Below are 21,149 nucleotides of genomic sequence, written 5' to 3' on the forward strand. Positions count from 1 at the left end.
TTCAGCTAATCAATTTTGAGAGATCTAACAGTTTCAAACACCTAAGACTGAAACCTCTACATTGTTTTTGTTTTACAGCACAACCTGGTTGCCTTATCAAGAGGGCACCCAGAATCATCAAAATGGATACAAATGAAATGTTATTGCCACAAGCACTTTAAATGCATCTCTCAAGATGCTACATGAAATACCCAGATTTAGGTCAAATTGGTTCAATTTGTGAAAGCAAAACAAAGTTCAGAAGCCAGATCAGTTAGGGACTGCAGGTCTACTCTTTACCAGATTTTAATATTTAATTAGATACAGGTTAAAGCTTTGATACTTTAAGGTGGCACATGCTTAAAAAAATCACAAATTAGCAAGTTTGACGGTTCTTTGATGTTAAGTTTCTACTAAGAGACTGAGTGATTTTAAATTGGAAAGAAAGGAGAGCGGAGGGAGAGGAAGAAAGGAAAGAATGAACTGATTCTACAATCCCAGAATAATCACTCTTGGATCTGCTGCTCAGGGAGAGAAATTTCTAAACATTCTTACAGTTCAAAATACTTAGGTTGCCTGTCTCATGGAGGGCGTACTTAGCAAGAAAACCTAGACAGGGGTCAGTTATTGCACTTACAGCTCATCCTTTTCCAGCATCACCGATAAGACAGGCTGAAGGCTCTAGAAATCTAGTTGCCCACATCCTTGATCTAAAAGAAAATTAATCCATATATGTTTTATCTATTTCCCTGTAAATGCTGTCAGTGCTAATGATGTGAAACATTTCCAGGCAAGAGTTTCATTTTTACACTTCAGGTTTAGAGAAGTAGAGGTAGAGACTTAGAGTTGGTATGTTTCATTAGAAGCCTTCATGATCAAACCAGAGGACATCAGAAAAGTTTCTAGGGGGTTCTTTCTAAACTCTAACCCAGGTCACAAAACCTGGAAGAGCAAAAGAGGCAAGGAAGCCAAACATCTGATATGGAGATAGTGAATTCCTTCTTTGTGATCCTAGGTTCTTCAGGAAAATGCTAGTCTGTTTTATAAGCTTTGACTTAGGAAGTAATCAGCATTGCCTAATTGAGGCAAAAGCAAGGGGTGCTGAAAATTTGCACAGATGCATTGTTATGAACCCAAGTTATGAACGCCTTCATTCCCCATTTATTGATTATATCCCACCTGTCACCAAATGTTGGCATTTCTGGCCCTGAGATCTGTCTGCTTCTCCCCAACCTTGTCTCTACTTTTCTTGACAACTGCAGTCAGGTCCTCAGAGGTTTTCATGTTCTCAGTTCTTAGCTTGGAGCCTATTGTTTACACTGCTGCTGTCCTTTCTGTTCAAAGAGTGCAAATCATTTCACTCCTGGGATCCTGAATTTTATGTGTGTACTACTTAGCAGTTCTTACTGTTCAAATATACTAAGGTATGAACTCCATCACTTCTGGAATAAGCAAGTCCTATCTTCTTTAGAACAGTCAGCATTTCCCCCTTTAATCTGTACAAATGAGTGATTTGTATGTGGAAAGAACAGCAAGAATCAGAACCAGGAATATCTATGCTACAGGTACGTAAGTGAGGCGGTATTAAGATAATCAGTAAAAAGTACAGTCATTCAAAAATATTTATAAAAATATCATTTATGAAATGACAAAACTAGTATTCTGCAGGGTGAGAACGGCACATCAGCTTGGTAACACTATTCCAGCATAGCATGTAAATACCAGCAGTTATTAGCCTACCCTGCCCAGTACTTTGCATACATCATGCCCAATCTTTGCAACAATCCTGTTATCTCCATTTACTGATATCACATTGCTAAATGCAGATCCCTTTGACTCTCAAGCCATGTTCTTTGTTCTGTCACTGCAAGTACACACCAAATTCTTTTAAGAAAATTCATCACTGAACTGGTATTTTATCAACCCAATATCATATAAATAGAATCAATCAAGCATTGCTCAAAACAATGAGCCAGTGGCTAAGAATTGAAAATCAATGTAATTGAGACTTTCTTTTTTAAGGGCAAAAAAAATCAGAAATGTGTGTTCTAAAAAAACATTATGGACATGTCCAAACTGTGCCATAAATGTTAGATTAAGTTACTTTCAAATTTCTTTTTTATTCTAATAGCCCTTTCTCTATTTTTCTTTTTTCTTGTAATTAAGTATGTACTTTGTAAGTTTTCTATCTGAAATGTTATTACCAGCGATGAAATACAACGCAAAAGCAGCAGAGACGTGTCAGTCCAGATAAAATATTGTCACAAGCCATAAAATCATTAAAAACCAATGATGATGCATGCTTTTCTGATGGCAACTCTACCTGAGAGTTAAGTTGACACTGAACACTGAGTCAGCTTGGAAAATGTCCATCAGTGTCAACGCTACAAAAGAAAATATTAAAACAGGACACCAAACCATTTTTCCCCTTCCCACTAAGTGTTTATTTTATAGCTTTTGCATCAGGTAGTCAACTGAAACACTTCAACATCAGAAAGCTGGCAGAATGTTAAGGAAAAGGAGTGATTATCTCTCCAACAGATGTGACAAAATGGTTTCAAGTTGGAAACAGAATTGCATAAATGAATCAACTGAATGGAGTGGGGGAGGGCAGGAGCGAGAAGAAAGTAGTAAGCATCTTCCAACAGGACTATGAGGAAAAAAAAGGCACTGTTGAGCTGTGTATTTATAAAATAAAAGTCAAAATACGCAATCCATGTTTCCAAAATTACATTCAACACTGCTTCAGAGATGCTCACATACCTCTCAATAGAAAGCTACAAAAACTGTCTAAAAAATGAGAGAGACAGCATCAATGTCCCCACACAGGCTTAACAGTAATGTATTTTAAAGAGTTCATCACCATCAGGGTCCATTTTATAAATAGTACTGCAAAGGCCACAAAGCTGCATGAAATTACAGGATAAATCTGACTAAATGATCATTCATTTCAATCTCTAAAATTCCTGCTCCAAGTAATCAGAAAGTAAGCTCCACTCCAGAGGAGCTGAATTGGCAGTGGATTTGAAACAGGGTTGCTTTTCTCCTCAGAAGGCTGCCTAAAGAGCAGTTTAGTTGGCATCATACAGCAACTCTGCATAGGGTAAACGGATGCAAAACCATAACAGCAACTTCTCTGCTTCCTCTGAAAGTAAACAATGCTAATTTATGAAGAGGTCAACTCAAATTATAAAGGAGAAGCACCTGGGCCTCTTAAAGGCAAACTACATAAAAGGTTACAGGGCGCTTCTCATAATAAGGATTCTAGGACCATAGGTGTGTTTGGGAATGACCAATGGGAAAATCCAGTGAGATGATTTACACAGATGTTCTCTATGTAGATTTGAATTTAAATTAAAATGCCAGCTATGCATTTGGGAACCAGCCTTTAGTTAAATTCTCTAGTGCTTTCAGAATTATTTGATTTTATTAAAAAAAGAGAGAATCATGTCTACAAACTATTTTCTTTCTAACAATGCAAATACAGTAAGCAAATCATCTGCAATATCAAAATATTGTTTGTAAATCACTGATGGCACCAACGATTTTAGGAATTTCCAATAGGACACATATTGAGAAAAAGCAACAGATTAGAGGCATTAACCAAATTTTAAGATCAGAAAATAAAATTATAAAAATCAGTAAGTTTAAACTATCTAATTTTCAATAGTTTAAATCCAATCATCAGGAATTCAGAAGCACCCAATATGTTTGAAGTTGCACAAATGCATATGGATGACAGGAAAGTAATCCCCATGCAATATCTTAAGTGTTGCTATCAGATATATTTAAGTGCTACTTTACAGATTAAAGCTGGGTAAAATCAAAATATATTTTACTTCCCATTAGATTTTAAAACAATCACAATAATTTATCAACAGTTGCCATTTCACAGCAATTAGAAAACAGGAGTTGATACAAGTTGAACAGAAAGGTATCTTTTCCTCTTTTAGGAAATAAACATATATATATATATATATTTCACATACACACATAACATTATCTTTAAAATTCCAAGTGGTTAATTTACTTTTGTATTATAAAAAAATTATCTCCCTATGGTCAAAATACTGAAAAAGCGCAAAGGCTGAAAAAAGAAAACCACATTTGCCACTTTAAAAAAATACATTATTGTCTCAGTGGTTCTATTTATTTAACTGATTATAAAGTATTATGACTCCTAGTACTGTACTGGACCTGATGGAATTAAATCCACCCCTTTCTCAGTCTCCAGAAAGGATACTCCTAACCCACCCTAAAATATGGTAAAACAAATGCCCCTATTCTGAACTGTTAAACTGGGAAAGAAAACATGCCCACCTGGAAACAATAGAAGTCATAAAAGTTTATGAATTTGTGCGAGAGACTACATGAATCAGAAAGCAATTCTTTGGATATGTTAGGAGCTTTTAGAAGTATATAAACTCTTTTAGGCCTCTAGAGTACAGATACAAAGATAATTTCTCCATAAATAATTATTTAGCCAGTGCAATGGTTGGTAGCCCATGGTCTGCATCTGGGATGTCATCTGTTTTTGTAAATAAAGTTTTATTGGAACATAACCGTGCTCATTTGTTTACATAATATCTATTGCTGCTTTTGTGGTACAATGGCAGGGTTGACTAGCTGTGACAGAGACCATATGGCTTGCAAAGCCTAAAATATTTACTCTCTGGTCCTTCCACAGAAAGTTTACTGACCTCCTGATCTAGTTCACAAAGTACTGCTCTAGTTACCTAAAAGAGTTAATGCACCTCAAGAAGATTTGGGCATGTGGTGCAAGAGTAACTTGCATACTGGGGTTTGTTCATTAGCAGGTAATGTCAAACCCCACCCTGAAGTGGTGCTTTACTTTTGGGCAAGGAAATAATTTGTATACATTTTCAGGAATTACCTATAAAAATCAATTTGAAAAAAGAAAGGAAAGAAAAAAGCCAAATAATAATAATAAAAATAAAAAGCCTGGCTATGTTCTTTTAATACTTTCATATTATATTATTGTGAGGAAAGGGTGCTAAAATGATTCTTCCTGTCATTCTTTTAGTTTTTCTTTAGTTTGTTTATAAATGTTTTCTCATAAGAAGTGTTCCCTCATGCCCTCCCATAACCTTTAAGGCAATCTACCTAAAATGCTTACAGTCTGTGAAGCCTTGTTCAGAAATATTTAGTTAAACCATAGGTATAAAATAGCTACCATTTCTGAATAGTAATGTAAAATAAAAACAGAAACATCTTTCAAATTTGAAGAGCAAAGTTTCCCTGACCCTAGTCAGCTAACAAAGCCTATTTCTAACAGGGAATTTCCTAAACTCAAGCAGCTGCTCATGAAGCTTTGAGTTCACAGGTGTTTCGTATTTCAATCGTTGCTGAAACATGGAAGATAAAACACTGAGAGGATATTTATCAAACACAAATTTATATCAAGATTAACTTTTTCAACCAGCTTACAAGCAGACTTTTCCCTTTCTTTGTTAAAAAAGGAATGCTATGAAACTATATGTTAAAGATGTTTCTATAATAATACCTTACATTTATATAGCGCTTTACAATTTTCAAAGTGCTTTCACATGCCATCTCATTTAATCCTCACAACAGCCCTGTGAGGTAGGTACAGCAGGTATTATTATCCTCATTTCAAGATGAGGAAATTGAGGCAAAGAGAGGTTAAGTGACTTGCCCAAGATCACACAGCTGGTAAGTGGTAGAGCTAGGACCTGACATCAAGTTTTTTGACTCCTTGTCCAGTACTCTTTCCACTGCAATTACTGCCTCAAGTTATGAATAATGAACTGTGTATCAAAATTGAAAGCTTATTGAAGTTCATTTCAGTGATGTCTTAACAGTGAAGTTAAATGAGAAATACAAGAACAGTAGGTCTGATGGTTTTACTTGACATAAAATTGGTGCAAAACCACTTTTATCTAATTACTTGTAACCTTTTGGTCCAAATACATAAAATATGCAATATTTACAGCATTTTCCTTTTTTTGTAAATGCAATGCTTTAAAACACATTATAAAGCACCTTAGTAAAAATAGTCTACAGGTAAAAGTACAGAAGAAGTAGGAAAATCCTACCCATACCACAGCTCACTAATGGAATCATAATACGGAGCCACCGATATCTCAGTTTACAGCTTTACAAATGACCCATGGAGAAACAAATACGAAACTTACTTTTTTGATATTAATGTGTGAAAATCTTAACTAAAACTTCAGACAATCTCAGTATTCTTTGAAGTATCTTCCCAATATTAGACATTGAGGAGACAGGAATGAGAAATACTGCTTTGACGCTTTATCTTTTTACCATATTAGTCATGATTTAAATTGATTTTTAACACTAATCAGCATTTAAAAAATTAAAACCACCTACATAAATATGGGCAAATCCAACTACAGCAGAAACATTTCTTAGCAAATATGATTAAACATTCCAATAAATTTCATGAGACATGACTCACAAAAACAAAGTACACACTGCCAAACAGTTATTAACACAATTCAGTAGAGGTGTATAACCCAAACCCTCAGTGAAGGCAGAAGAGGCAAATGGACTCATCTTCATTCATGGTTAGTTGAAAAAATGCTTTATCAAAAATGAGAGTATCAGAACCTTTTTTGAAATTGTATTTAGCCTTTTGATTAGACCTGCCATGAGTTCATTTTAGGTGATGTATATTTTCTCCCAGGCAGGAAGTTATAACTTTCACCAAAGTTGAGCCAGGAAAAATAAAAATGCCTGAAACTTAAACTTAGAACACTGACATACCAGCCAGTATCTACTTCCTTGACGTTACTGTGTGTTTCCTAATTTGGCTCGATATAAACTGTCATATACACCTACTGTCAGCAATCCAGACTGTGGAGCTGAGAACAAAGGTGAAGATAGGGTCAAATTTTAGTTCAAGAATCCAATAGTCACACCCTTATACTCAGTTTGACTTAGGGTAAATCTTTTCATAGAAAAAGTTTTGTGCGAGGATGTAGAGGTCTCCATCTTTTTCTCGAACAGCATGGGCTCTGATGAATTGGAACTGCTCTAGTGCAAATTCATAGAACTCATTCTCCATTTTCCAAATATCAGATTGCTGTAGTTTTGCAATGGTTTGTTTAGTGGGGAGTTTCTTCTCTGTGGTTTTCCTAAGATGAGATTTCTTTCCTACTTACAAAGGGGAAAAAAAAGGAAAGGTAAATAATTCTTGGAGAATACACAAAAGGTCAATGCCTCTTTATTTGAAGAGGTGGTTAATATGACATATTAAAGAATAGGTAACATAATTGTCTTATATAATTCAGGTTAAAATGGAGCCTTGATCATACTAGAGCCATGATTCAGTCCTTTAGAATGTAAATCCTGAACCTAGTAAAGACTTAATGAAATGTCAAATAGTAAATGTAAGGATTGGCACACAGTGAAGTGTAGGCTGTCACCTCACACACTATATTCTCAAGTGCTTGGTGCTCTGAGACTAGTTCATTTCTGATAAAATATCTATTGCCAAACTGTATTCTATTTTCTCATAATCTATATTCTCTAAAATTATGTTAGAAGCTAGGGCATACGCATCCTCAAGGAAAGAGTTCCTATAAGTGCATCTTATCAAGCAACAGCAAAAAACAAAACAAAACAAAAACACAATTAACTTATCACTTTCAGATACGTAATACAGCTGAAGCTGCTGAAACATGGCTTAGGCATACTTTAGTTCCACTATCCCACCTCTACTTCAAAATGGTAGTAGGCAGGACTAATACACAGGCCTAATGTTTGATATCTGGCAAGAAATGTATTGAATACTATACATTTCTAAGGCTGGTTCTGTAGTTTGTATCATTCCATTATTTCTACAGTGCCTTCTAATTTTCACCTAATTCACAGTTATTCAATAGAAAATAGTGAGCAGAAACAGACAAGATACCTGCCTTTCTGGAGTTATCTGTCGTCGTTTCACTGAAGAAACTTCAAGTCATATATTTACGAGTTGCAAACAAACAAAAAAAAGAAACCAAAGAAAGTTTTAAAAAGAAACCCTTCCTTTATATACCTGTGCGATAGAGTTCGGTAGCACCCCTGAAAAACCGGGGCAATGCTGCCTCCAATAACATGATAAAATCTTCAAGTTCTTCAGTAACTCCCACCAGAAAGTATTCATTAACTAGGTTATACTTGGCTTGATCCATAGCCCACCTGCTTCCCACATTCCTGAAACCAAACCAAAGAGGAATTAAAACCTGGTTGTGAAATCTGCTGAGTGTTTTTGGTGACTTTGACACCACGTATTACAGAGAAAATAGATAAACACATGTATATCCAAAGTCTCAATGCCCTTTTATTACCATCCTGTGGGAGGCACACCTGTTTCTAATTTCCTTTGCTTCCATCTCCAGTTTCTGCTCAACTATGCAGTGCTAATTCAGAGTTTACCAGAGGACTCTTAACATGAGCAATTTAGTTTAAGGGCACTTTAAAAATGTATATGGATATAAGAAAATATACCCCTCCTATATGATTTAGTGTGTGTTTTAACTTTTTTAAGCTACTCTAAATTCTGTTAAGAGCTCTCTAGTAAAGTGTAAACAATTTGTGTTTACTGCTTATTGTGTGAGTTTTGAATTTTTGTGAGCTGTTTACTGAAATTTCTCAGGAACGGAAAATAGATAATGGCTCTGCTAAGAATCTTTTATTTTTATTTTCATTTACATTGTCAGCTAATGCTATTAACAGAGATTTGATCCAAAATAAACTCTACTTTTGGGTTCTTTTTAGCACAAATATTCCTTAATCCAAATTCTAGCTCTGTGTTTAAGTAGCAGTATGATCTTGAGCTGGTGGCTTCACCTTTCTCAATTTTGTTTTCTCAAACTATTTAAAAAAAAAAAAAGAGGGGGAGGGGAGCCATGATTAATTGGTTTCTAAGCACCCTCCCAGTTCTGTGAATCTATGAAACATACTAAAGAAATACAATTAACATCTCCTCAAAAATGCCCAATAGAGCAATAGTCTTTATTGTTCTAAGGCAGGGATTGGCAAACTTTTTATATAAAAGGCCAGAGGATAAATATTTTAGGTTTTGCAGACTACACAGTGATATGGTTTGGATATTTGTTCCCTCTAACTCTTATTCTGAAATGTGATTCCCAGTGTTGGAGGTTGGACTTGGTGGGAGGTAACTGGATCATGGGAGCAGGTCCCTTGTGAATGGTTTAGCACCATCCCCTTGGTGATAACTGAGTACTTGGCTCAGTTAGTTCATTAGAGATCTAGTTATTTAAAAGACTGGGGGCCAGGTGTGGTGGCTCACACCTGTAATCCCAGCACTTTGGGAGGCCAAGGCAGGCAGGTCACCTCAGGTTGGGAGTTCAAGACCAGCCTGACCAACATGGAGAAACCCCATCTCTACTAAAAATACAAAATCAGCCGGGCATGGTGGTGCATGCCTGTAATCCCAGCTACTCAGGAAGCTGAGGCAGGGGAATTGCTTGAATCCGGGAGGCGGAGGTTGTGGTGAGCCGAGATCACGCCACTGCACTCCAGCCTGGGTGACAAGAGCAAAACTTCATCTAAAAAAAAAAAAAAAAAAAGACTGGGACCTCCCCCTTCATTCTCTTGTTTCCACTCCTACCATGTGATGTGCCTGCTCCCACTTCACTTTCTGCCATGATTGCAAGCTTCCTGAGGCCTGCACCAGAAGCCAAACAGATGTTGGTGCCATGCTTGCACAGCCTGCAGAACCATGAGCCAAGTAAACCTCTTTTCATTATAAATTACCATCTCAGGTATTCCTTCACAGTAATGTAAGAATGGCCTAATAGAGAAAATTGTTCCTAAGGAGTGGGGTATTGCTGTAAAGATACCTGAAAATGGGAAAGTGGCTTTGGAACTGGGTAATGGGGGCAGAGGTTGGAAGAATCTGAAGGGCTCTGAAGAAGACAGGAAGAAGAGGGAAACTTTGATATTTCTTAAGCTGAGACTGGTTTAATGATTGTGACAAAAATGCTGACAGAAATATGGACAGAAGTCCTGGCTGATGAGGTCTCAGAGGGAAATGAAGAAGCTACTGAGAACTGGAGTAAAGGTCACCTCTATTATGCCTTAGCAAAGAACTTGGCTATGCGGTGTCCAAGTTCTAGAGATCTGTGGAAGTTTGAACTTAAAGACCGATGACTGGTCGGGTGCGGTGGCTCACACCTGTAATCCCAGCACTTTGGGAGGCTGAGGCAGGTGGATTACCTAAGGTCTGGAGTTTGAGACCAGCGTGGCCAACATAGTGAAACCCCATCTCTACTAAAAATACAAAAATTAGCCGGGTATGGTGGTACACACCTGTAATCCCAGCTACGGGAGGTTGAGGCAGGAGAACTGCTTGAGCCCAGGAGGCAGAGGTTGCAGTGAACCGAGATTGTGCCACTGCACTCCAGTCTGGGACACAGTGAGACTCTGTCTCCAAAAAAGAAAAAAAAAGTGATGACTTAGGACATCTGGCGCAATACATTTCTAAGCAGCAAAGCATTTAAGATGTGGCCTGGCTGCGTCTAAGAGGCTACAATCAAATGCAAGAGCAAAGGAATGACTTAAAGTTGGAACTTATATTTTAAAGGGAGGCAGAGCATAAACATTTGGAAAATTCACAGCCTGGCCATGTGGTAGAGAAGGAAAGCCCCCTTTTTGTGTTGTTTTTTGTTTTAAAGACAGGGTCTTGCTTGTTGCCCAGACTGGATCTTGGCTTATTGCAGGCTTAACCTCCTGACCTCAAGTGTTCTTCCTACCTTAGCCTCCCAAGTAGCTGGGATCATGGGCATATGCCACTACACCTGGATAACTTTATGTTTTGTACAGATGAGATTGCCCAGGCTAGTCTCAAATTCCTGGGCTCAAGTGAGCCTCCCACTTTGGTCTTCCAAAGTGCTGGAATTACAGGCATGAGCAACCACACCCACTGGAAAGCCTATTTTCCAGGGAATAGGGAAGGAATTTAATAACACTGTGGAGCAATCACTTATTAAGGAAGTTAGCATGACTAAAAGGGAGTCAAGTGCTAATATCCAAGACAATGGGAAAAAGGCCTCAAAGGCATTTCAGAGATCTTCCAGGCTGCCCCTCCCATCATAGGTCCAGAAGCCTTGCGGGGAAGAAGGATTTAAGGGGACAGGCCCAGGGTTCTGCTGCCCTGAGAAGCTTTGGGACATTGCTCCCCACATCCCGGTCACTCCAGTTCCAGCCTTGGCTCAAAGGAGTTCAGGTATAGCTTGGGACACCACTCCAGGGGAGCATAAGCTGTAAGCATTGGTGGTTTCCAGGTAGTATTAAGTTTGCAGATGCTCAGAATGCAAGTATGAAGGAGCTTGCATTCCACCTAGATTGCAGCTTCCATCTAGATTTCAGAAGTGGGTTGGGTTGGAGCCCTCACCCCACACAGAGACCCAAACAGGGAACTGCCTAGTGGAGCTGTGGGAAGAGGATTATGTCCTCCAGACCCCAGAATGATTGGCTCACCATCAGCTCTCACACTCTCCCTGGAAAAACTGCAGGTACACTCAATTCCAACCCATGAGAGCAGCCATGTAGGCTGTACCCTGCAAAGCCATGGGGGCAGGGCTGCTCAAGGCCTTAGGAGCCCACCCCTTGCACCAGGATGCAGGAGATGAAGTCAAGGATTATGTTGGAGCTTTAAGATTTAATGACTGCCCTGCTGGGTTTCAGACTTGTGTGGGGCCTACTGCACCTTTCTTTTGGCCAATTTCTCCCTTTTGGAATGGAAATGTTTATCCAATGCCTATACCACCATTGTATCGGGAATAAATAACTTGTTTTTTTTTTTTTTTTTTTTTAATCTCACAGGCTCACAGGTAGAAGGAACTCATCTCCAGATAAGATTTTGGACTTGGGACTTTTGAGTTAATGCTGGAATAAGACTTTGGGACTACTGTGAAGGGATGAATATATTTTGAAACATGAGAAAGACATGAGATTTGGTGAGCCAGGGGCAGAATAATATGGTTTGGATGTTTGTTCCCTCCAAATCTCATGTTGAAATGTGATTCCCAATGTTGGAGGTAGGGCCTGGTGGGAGGTGACTGAATCATGGGAGCAGATCTGTCATGAATGGTTTAGTGCCATCCCCTTGGTGATAACTGAGTTCTCGCTCAGTTCACACAAGATCTGGTTGTTTGAAAGTCTGGGAACCATACACCCCCTCCCCCAGTGCCCACTTTCTTGCTCCCACCATGTGATATGCCTGTTCCTGCTTCACCTTCTGCTATGATTGTAAGCTTCCTGAGGCCCTTGTTGGTGCCATGCTTGTACATCCTGCAGAACAGTGAGCCAATTAAACCTCTTTTCTTTATAAATTACCAGTCTCAGGTAGTCCTTTATAGTAATGCAAGAACAGCTAATACACATGGTTTAGGTTACAACTACTCAACTCTGCTGTTGCAGTGTGAAAACTGCCACAAGCAGTAAGTAAAAAATGTATGTGGCTGTGTTTCAATAAAACTTTATTTATAAAACAGGTGACACAGCTGCGCATGGTGGCTCATGCCTGTAATCCCAGCACTTTGGGAGGCCGAGGCAGGTGGATCCCCTGAGGTCAGGAGTTCGAGACCAGCCTGGCCAACATGGTGAAACCCCATCTCTACTAAAAAAAAACAAAAATTAGCCAAGTGTAGTGCAGGCACCTGTAGTCCCAGCTACTCGGTAGTCTGAGACAGGAGAACTGTGAACCCAGGAGGCGGAGGTTGCAGTGAGCCAAGACTGTGCCTCTGCACTCCAGCTTGGGCGATAGAGCGAAATTCTGTCTCAAAAAAAAAAAAAAAAAAAAAAAAGATAATAATAATAATAATAAAACAGGTGATAGGCCAAAATTGGGTCTGCAGGTTACAACCTGTAGTTTGCCAATCCCTGTTCTAAAGAAATGGTTAAAAATTGAGAAGGCATTCTTTATAGGCTTCCAATTCTTATACTAGTATGAGGCTTTGATGTAATTTATTGAGTAGGACCTTAAACTCCACAGCAATCTAATAATATATCTCAAATAATGAAGAAATTCCTTGTATTTCTCATTATGGTTTAAGGAAGAAACTTTGAATATGTTCCTTTTTTCTCCTACTTCTCCTATTAAAATGATTGAATAGAACAAATAAACATGTAAAATTATTTTTAAAAACTGAAAACTCAACACATTCTGAGGAAATACATTTTTTATTAAAGAATCTTCATTTTCCACTTGATATTTACTAGCAAACTAAACCACACCCATAACCTTGGCTTCTCTTAAAGTCAAAATCAGTTTAACAGTAAAACCAGGTGAATTTTAACCCACTAAGCCTTTACTTAATTTAACACAAATAGCTAAAACAGTAAGTTTTGGACAAAATAAGATTTATGACCATCTCCCAGTCTCTAAGAGCTCTACTGGAATACAGCAAAACATAACACCAAAAATAAGAAATATTAAAAACCAGCATCTGAGAAAATAATGCAAGGATATTAGGATATTACTCTACATGAGGAATCTTTTAAATGCATTTAAAAGTAACTGCAAAACTAGATATTACTCAATTACATGTTACTTTTAGTCTAGTCTTTCACCGATTTCCCTATATGTAGCCCTTGTGAAATGAAACACAGATATAGAAATAATAAGAATGGTAATCAATTTGAGCCAACTTTATCTCCCTACCAGCATTCGGAGCTATGGCCACAGAAGAACGGGATTTGAAGCCAGAGCTTCTCTGGAGCACAGTCTGAGCCACCTTCTGCTACACATTCATCAAAGGTCTAGAACAAAGACAAAGCAGTATGGGTAAGCCATAAATCCAAGTCTCACCTATCAAATATCTAATGTGGTAAATTGTTAAATAATTGGGTGAGAGTAGGTGGGATGAGACACTCTTATTTTCTTGGGAGTCATGTAAATTAATCACGGTTGGGCATGGTGGCTCACGCCTGTAATCCCAGCACTTTGGGAGGCCGAGGCGGGCAGATCATGAGGTCACAAGATCGAGACCATCCTGGTTAACATGGTGAAACCCCATCTCTACTAAAAATACAAAAATTAAACTGGGCGTGGTGGCTTGTGCCTGTAGTCCCAGCTACTCAGGAGGCTGAGGCAGGAGAATCGCTTGAACCCAGGAGGTGGAAGTTGCAGTGAGCCGAGATCAAGCCACTGCACTCCAGCCTGGTGACAGAGCAACACTCCATCTCAAAAACAAAAACAAAACAAACAAACAAAAAAATCACATACTGCCTTGTAACAGGCAGCTCTTAGGATCTGGTTTAGAATCTTAGGATAGGTTGATCTGTCTATCTGTCTGTCTATAGCTTTATCTACATAACTTGTTTCATGTGCTTTTTAAATGTGTTATGTGTTATGTTCTGTCTTTCCAACTACAGTGAAAACTTCCTGAAGTAGCATTTGTGGATCATGCAGTAGCATTTGTATCCTCCAGAGCATATAGAACAGTGCTATATAAACCACCTGCATAATTAATATTTGTAAATGACTACTGAAAAGACTGAGCTTTGGGGATTTACATGGGTATTAAAGGCATAGCTCTAATGGAGATGAAGACGGAGGAAATAAAATATTTTCATGAGGCCGGGCGCGGTGGCTCAAGCCTGTAATCCCAGCACTTTGGGAGGCCGAGACGGGCAGATCACGAGGTCAGGAGATCGAGACCATCCTGGCTAACATGGTGAAACCCCGTCTCTACTAAAAACTACAAAAAACTAGCCGGGCGAGGTGGCAGCACCTGTAGTCCCAGCTACCCAGGAGGCTGAGGCAGGAGAATGGCGTGAACCTGGGAGGCGGGGCTTGCAGTGAGCTGAGATCCGGCCATAGCACTCCAGCCTGGGTGACAGAGGGAGACTCTGTCTCAAAAAAAAAAAAAAATATATATATATATATATATATATATATATATATATATTTTCATAAGGCATCTGATATTATTTCTGACTTTTTCTAGATGGTCTTAGATTTGCCATCCTAAGCCATTTTCTAAAAAGTGGTTTTATTATCATTTGTGCCAAATTTTGTAGCTCATAAAAAGAAATAAGAAATAAAACCTTACGTATCTATATATCTACCACATCCCAAACTACAGCTATTCAAATTTGAGTATTTGGTGGTACTTTCTCAAAATGAATAAATTATGTCCGTCAGGTGAAAGAACAGCTGACAGTGTTGATACCCCACACGTTCTCAGCTGGAAGCTATACTGACCCTCAGATAATATTTGGCAATGTTTGAAGACAATTTTGGTTCTCACAGCTGAGGTATGGGGGATGCCACCAGGTAGAAGTAACAGATGCTGGTAAACATCCTACAATGTATAAGAAGCCCCCCACAATAAAGAATTATCTGGCCCAAAACAACAATAATGTTGAGGTTGAGAAATCCTGTAATAGGCCAATGATAAAAATTAAGTTTTCAGGCAAAAAATAAAATTTTGGAAAACTTGTATCTGCCACCATAAGCTTGACAGTCTCCCAATACTTAAAGACTTTTCTGATGAGATTAGTGGTAATATTAATGAATATAAGTTTTTAACGCTGTATAACAAAATACGTTAACATTTGAAAGGTCCATATAACTCAGTGAACCAGTATGTTCCAAATGACCAATGTATGATGTTTCAAAATTATGCTTGGTTGAAAGATCCATTCTAAGTGTAAAACGTATCAACAGATTTTAATGCAGCAAAGTGTAAAAAGTTCACTGCTATGGTTTCAGATTCTACATTGCAACTAACTTTTGAAACTACCACTTGTCAAGTTTTAGTGTTTACTAAAGAATAGCCGTAATTTTTTGAAAAGGCTATTAAAATCCTCCCTTTTCCAATTATATATCTGTGTGAAGCTGGAGTTCCTCAATTCAACCAAAAGAACATTTTGAACAAAGTGAATTCAGGAGCAAATATGAAAATCAGCTGTCTAGTTTCTCAGGGTTCAAAACAAAACAAAACAAACAGAAAATTTAAAAAAAATAAAAAGAAAAAAAGAAAATCGGCTGTCTACAGTAAGCCAGATGCTAAAAAGATATGCAAAAATGTAAACCGATGCCACTCTTTTCATTTTTTTGTCAGAGGAGAAATAGTTATGTGCATTAAAATATAATTTATGTTAACATATGATGGCTTTACTATTTAGTGTTTTAATATTTTAAAATTTTTTCAGTAAATGGCAAATTTACTGATATTGGTAAACATCAATAGATATAACTCAAAACAAAACAAAAGCTATAAACAAAAGCTCTTTTACAGAATCCTTAATAATTTTTAAGAGTATAAAAAGAGTTCTTATATCAAAAAGTTTGAGAACCACTGATTTGAATGATATAGTTATTCACTGTTCATCTTTGGATTACTTAATATCCCTATTTTCCAGGTGCTGGGCAAAGGTTAAATTAAGTAAAACTGTAATTCTAAAACGTGCAAATTTGAAATCTCCCAAATCAAAAGCCTTCCATTATTTACAAGATCAAGTGAAAGCTATCCTAGGTGCACATATATCTAAAATGTGTTTGAAGTGTAACCACAGAGCAGTTCAGATTACTAGAGTACGTCAGTTTAAAACATAATAGTTGCCGTAAGTGCTGAACTGAATACTGTTTAATACACCTCAAAATATCACTTGAGGTGCAAATAATCTACAATTTTATAGAAATAAAGTTATCTACACTTTCTTGGGAATAAGCGCCATTGCAAGGTATTTCCAACATAATCATGGCCGCCCTTTAACCCCCAATCTTTCTAAAACCTGTCCAGCTTTAGAAATGTTATATGTATGCAGTCTTATCAACTTTACAGATGAGTTTAATGAAAACTCCTGCTGGTTAAAGATATTAAGGAGTTATTTGCAATAAACACCACTTAACTCATTAGGATATCAGCATTAGGTTAACCAACAGGTGTATCATGAGAAACAAGCCAAATTACTAAAAATGTCTAATCACCAATATGTTTCAAGACTGAAAAGGTACATTCTATCATAAAACAAAGTAATTTCTTATTATTATAAATTCAATTATTTAGAGATAGCCCTGTCCTCATAAGAAGACAATGCAGTAGTATTTTGCTGATGTTATCAACACTACATCTAAATAAACAGGCATATTAATGTTTATTTTATAATGACATTAAAAAAACAAAAAAACAAAACAAAACAAACCCCAGGCCTTATTATAATCAGGGTGAAGAACAGGTAAAGCTCCAGGATGGCCTATCTACCTAAAACTTTCAAACATGAAAGGGAGATGATGTTAAAATGTCTGCCTGGATTTTTTCATGAATACTGAATATGCAACTTTGGAACATGTTTCACAGAAAAATGTCGAGTGACATGTTGCATTTCTTCTCTCCTTTTCAAAGGATATAAGAGAGGTTAAGACTATGGGCTCTGGAATTAGAGTGCTTGGTTTTAAATTCCAGCTCTACCATTTACTAGTTGAATGACACCATGCAAAATACTTAGCTTTTCTGTGCCCCCCAGTTTCCTTTTCTGTAAAATGAGGACAATAACAGCAACTACCCTATAGAACTGTTGAGCAAGCTACCTGAAAAAATACATATAAAATAACTTAAAACACTGCTTGGTATGGTATACAGTAAATGTGAGCTATTACTAGTTAATACTATTACTGTTAATAATTATTAGTTATTATTACCCAATCACCCAAATTACACAGGCTAGGAACCACAAAACCACGCTATCCAGGGCTGACAATGACAAATGATGGATATAGGGGCCTACATGACTGCAATCTTTTCCTTTCCAACACTAATGCTATTATTACTTTAGTCAAAGGAGGGAGACAGATACTAACATTTACTGAGTCAAGAGTTAGTGTACATAGGGCTAATAGAAAAAATAAAAAGAAAGTGCACAAGTGAATTTAGAAATAAATATCAATACATTCTAAAGTAGTAAGTTGTAAGAGTTATACTAATAGATTTTATAAAACTTTTCAGAATCTCCATAATAAATATTTCTAGAAGATTAAATAATGCTAAGAGATAGCATTATTTAAGAAAACAGATTTGGTTAGTTATTTCTGTTTGGATCAGTACCTTCTGCCTAAAACTTTGAGACTAAAGAAACAGCAATTTCTAGAAATCATTAAAAAGGAAAACAAGACAAAAAACCACTGTCCCATCATGTGACACAGAGGATACAACTAATTTAGAAAAAATATTGTTGGATGTTAATTATCATAACATACCGAATATCTGGCATCGCTACTGTGTAACAGTTTAGGTTTAAAATGTGCAGAATTCACACACTCAACCATTTGTTAAGCACTTACAGGTAATCTAGGTATGATGCTAAATTCTGAGGAAACAAAGATGAATTAAATATATGCTTCAGGAAATTCACCACATTTTGGAGAAGACAGTATGTAAACTGGTAATCCAAATATCACAAAATAAATGCTTCAAAGAGATTTGAATGAAGTGCTCTGGGAGCCCCGAAAGAGATATGACTAACTGCCTAGAGGCATCAGAAAAGACTTCATGGAAGTGGTCATGTTTGAGCTACATCTTAAAGGTGGATAAAGAGTTTTCCAGAGTAAAGGAAAGGCATTCTCAATATAGGGAATAATACATGTGTAAAAAAGTATGAAGCATTAATAACTTAAGCAATAAGTTCAGAGGATGGTGACATTTCATGTGGCCAAAGCACCTAAAGGAAAATCAGACAGGAGACCTTGTTCTGAGATCGTGTCTAGTTGTGTCTCCTATGTCTTATCTGTGAGCAGTGAGGTCCCAGTAAAGGTTTTCCACCAGAGAAGTGACAAATTAGTTTGATTTCTTAGAAATATAACTCTGGTAATACTCTAGAAAATGCAATGAAATGGAAAACAACCGAAATCTGAGCCTGTTACGAACTTTGTTGAGCCATTATTCTCTTCTTGCCAGAAAAAAACAGCTGCTTAGCAAAATACTGTCCTTAAGCTGATGATCACAAATATAAACAGCCATCAATACTAAGAGAATCAAAAAATATACAAAAATATATCATATTAGTGAATAATTACAATAATCACACAGAAAATTGTTAACAGAACCATAAAGAAAACATGATTCTGCCCTGGAAAAGAAATATTTTTAAAAATCACAAAAACATGTATATTATAAATATATCAGCTATGTAACTTCATTTTGCTTCTTCATATTTTGGGTTCTCTTCAAAGTTTCCACAATAAGCAAGTAATAAATTTATAATTAACAACAAATTTTAAAAGCACACTGCTCACTGCATTTCATAAACAATTATCTTTATAAAAATCTTAAAAACTAAAATATTACCTTTTTGTCTCCTTGTTTTCGTCTCCGTAACCCTGGTCTATAATCATCTCCAAATCTCAGAAAGTAATAATAAGAAACTAGCCTCTCAATAGGATCCCTTATGACATTAATATAAATTGGTTTCTTCTTCACACCAAATCTGAAATAGAACAAAATTTCAAAGGTGAAATCAACATTTTCAATCTGTTTAGGGGTGCCCTGAAATTATATGTTTAAGTCTGAAGTACTGGTCCTATAAGGAAAAAAGAACATGAATTAATTTAAATAATTTGTATATGTGGCGCTTGGGAACTATTTCATGATTATTCATGTCAGAATAAAGTAAACAAGAAATATGTCTCAAGATAAAGGAAAGGAGATAAAAATGAACGAAAAATAATTTTAAACTTTACCAGCAAGAATTATATAAAATATTTTACTTCTATGCCTTCATTATACTTTAAGCCCAAGTAGAAAATCCCTTCTCAAATTAGTACCCACATATTACTAGGAAAGAATCTAACATTTATAATTTTTAAAAATGAACTTATTTTAAAAAATGTTTTATTACATTCCTGAATAGATCATCTGGTGCTACAGAAAGTTTCAAATCTGCATTAACTATGTAGCAATGATTTCTCACTTCTGGCTCATCAAACTAGCCAGATTTGATAGTGTTTTCTGAACACCATCAATAGATACAGCATCAGTAAACACAAGTTGACCATTATCAATCTACCTTCTGTTGTTGATTTTAAAGACAAGATAGAAGTGAAAGACACCAGGTTTTCAGCATTATTTTCTTAGGGAATGGTAAAGAGTTGATGGAACACTGAAGACTTTTACTTTAGCAACCCTTGCAGATCCTAGAACTGTACAACTGGCTCCCTGTTTTATTATACTCCCTTGTCCCAGTCTTAAAATTTTATAGCTACTATGTTGATTCTTACTTTTCCATAATAGTTCATTTCAAAAATTTCAAAGTCGTTTTGTTTGTTTTGTAAGCTTTCTCACAGATGTGACCTGTCTTCATCATTCTTTCTCTTTATCACTTCCCTTTTACTCAGCCTCTTGCTTAGATTACTGCAATAATATAGTTTTCTAACATCCAGTTTCTCTCCCTTTCAATCTATCTTCCATACCAATTCTCAAAGGATGTTCCTAAACATCGTTTGTTAAATCACTCTTCTTACGAATCTGAAATAACTCTACTGATTTATTGATACGAAACTCAAACTCCTTTGCTGGTTGTCTTAGGATTTTTTTTTTTTTTTTTTTTTTTTTTTGAGACGGAGTCTCGCTGTGTCGCCCAGGCTGGAGTGCAGTGGCCGGATCTCGGCTCACTGCAAGCTCCGCCTCCCGGGTTCACGCCATTCTCCTGCCTCAGCCTCCCGAGTAGCTGGGACTACAGGCGCCTGCCACCTCGCCCGGCTAGTTTTTTGTATTTTTTAGTAGAGACGGGGTTTCACCGTGTTAGCCAAGATGGTCTCGATCTGCTGACCTCGTGATCCGCCCGTCTCGGCCTCCCAAAGTGCTGGGATTACAGGCTTGAGCCACCGCTCCTGGCCGGATTCTTTTACCTTATGTCTTAGGTACCACCTTATTGACCTAACTTTTTCTTTAACTCTCCTCAAACAAGAAACCATTTATCTGTTATAGTTAGGTTGGCCTTTTTTATCTCCTCCCGTATCAATACTTATTCTATTTCTCTTTACATATCTTTGCTTATTCTGTCTTGAGTGTCACTCTCATTTTTCTTTTCTTTTTCTACATTAATTCATTCAAAAATACTTTTTGTATGCACCTAATATTGCCAGATATAATACTATTGTAGGTACCAGGAATACAACAATGAACAAAAAGACTAAATTTCTTGTCCTT

The 21,149-nt window shown here is 37.0% G+C and overlaps 1 protein-coding gene across 3 annotated transcripts in view; it reads right to left on the reverse strand.

Moving 5' to 3' along the window:
• Positions 1-1,601: 1,601 nt before the first annotated feature.
• The window catches only part of HS2ST1 (heparan sulfate 2-O-sulfotransferase 1), a 203,283-nt gene continuing 183,735 nt past the window's right edge, over positions 1,602-21,149 (reverse strand). For 2 of the 3 annotated variants that reach the window (XM_023208252.2, XM_023208270.1), the window contains 4 exons: positions 19,290-19,428; positions 13,661-13,758; positions 8,027-8,184; positions 1,602-7,143 (listed from right to left, as the gene is read on the reverse strand). In XM_023208252.2, the coding sequence (XP_023064020.1) occupies positions 6,914-7,143; positions 8,027-8,184; positions 13,661-13,758; positions 19,290-19,428 (625 nt within the window). In that variant the 3' untranslated portion in view covers positions 1,602-6,913. The remainder of the gene's footprint in view (positions 7,144-8,026; positions 8,185-13,660; positions 13,759-19,289; positions 19,429-21,149) is intronic. The other variant, XM_023208260.2, reaches the window with a different exon arrangement.

The sequence above is a fragment of the Piliocolobus tephrosceles genome, chromosome 1, assembly GCF_002776525.5.
Source record: "Piliocolobus tephrosceles isolate RC106 chromosome 1, ASM277652v3, whole genome shotgun sequence".
NCBI classification, from domain to species: Eukaryota; Metazoa; Chordata; class Mammalia; order Primates; family Cercopithecidae; genus Piliocolobus; species Piliocolobus tephrosceles.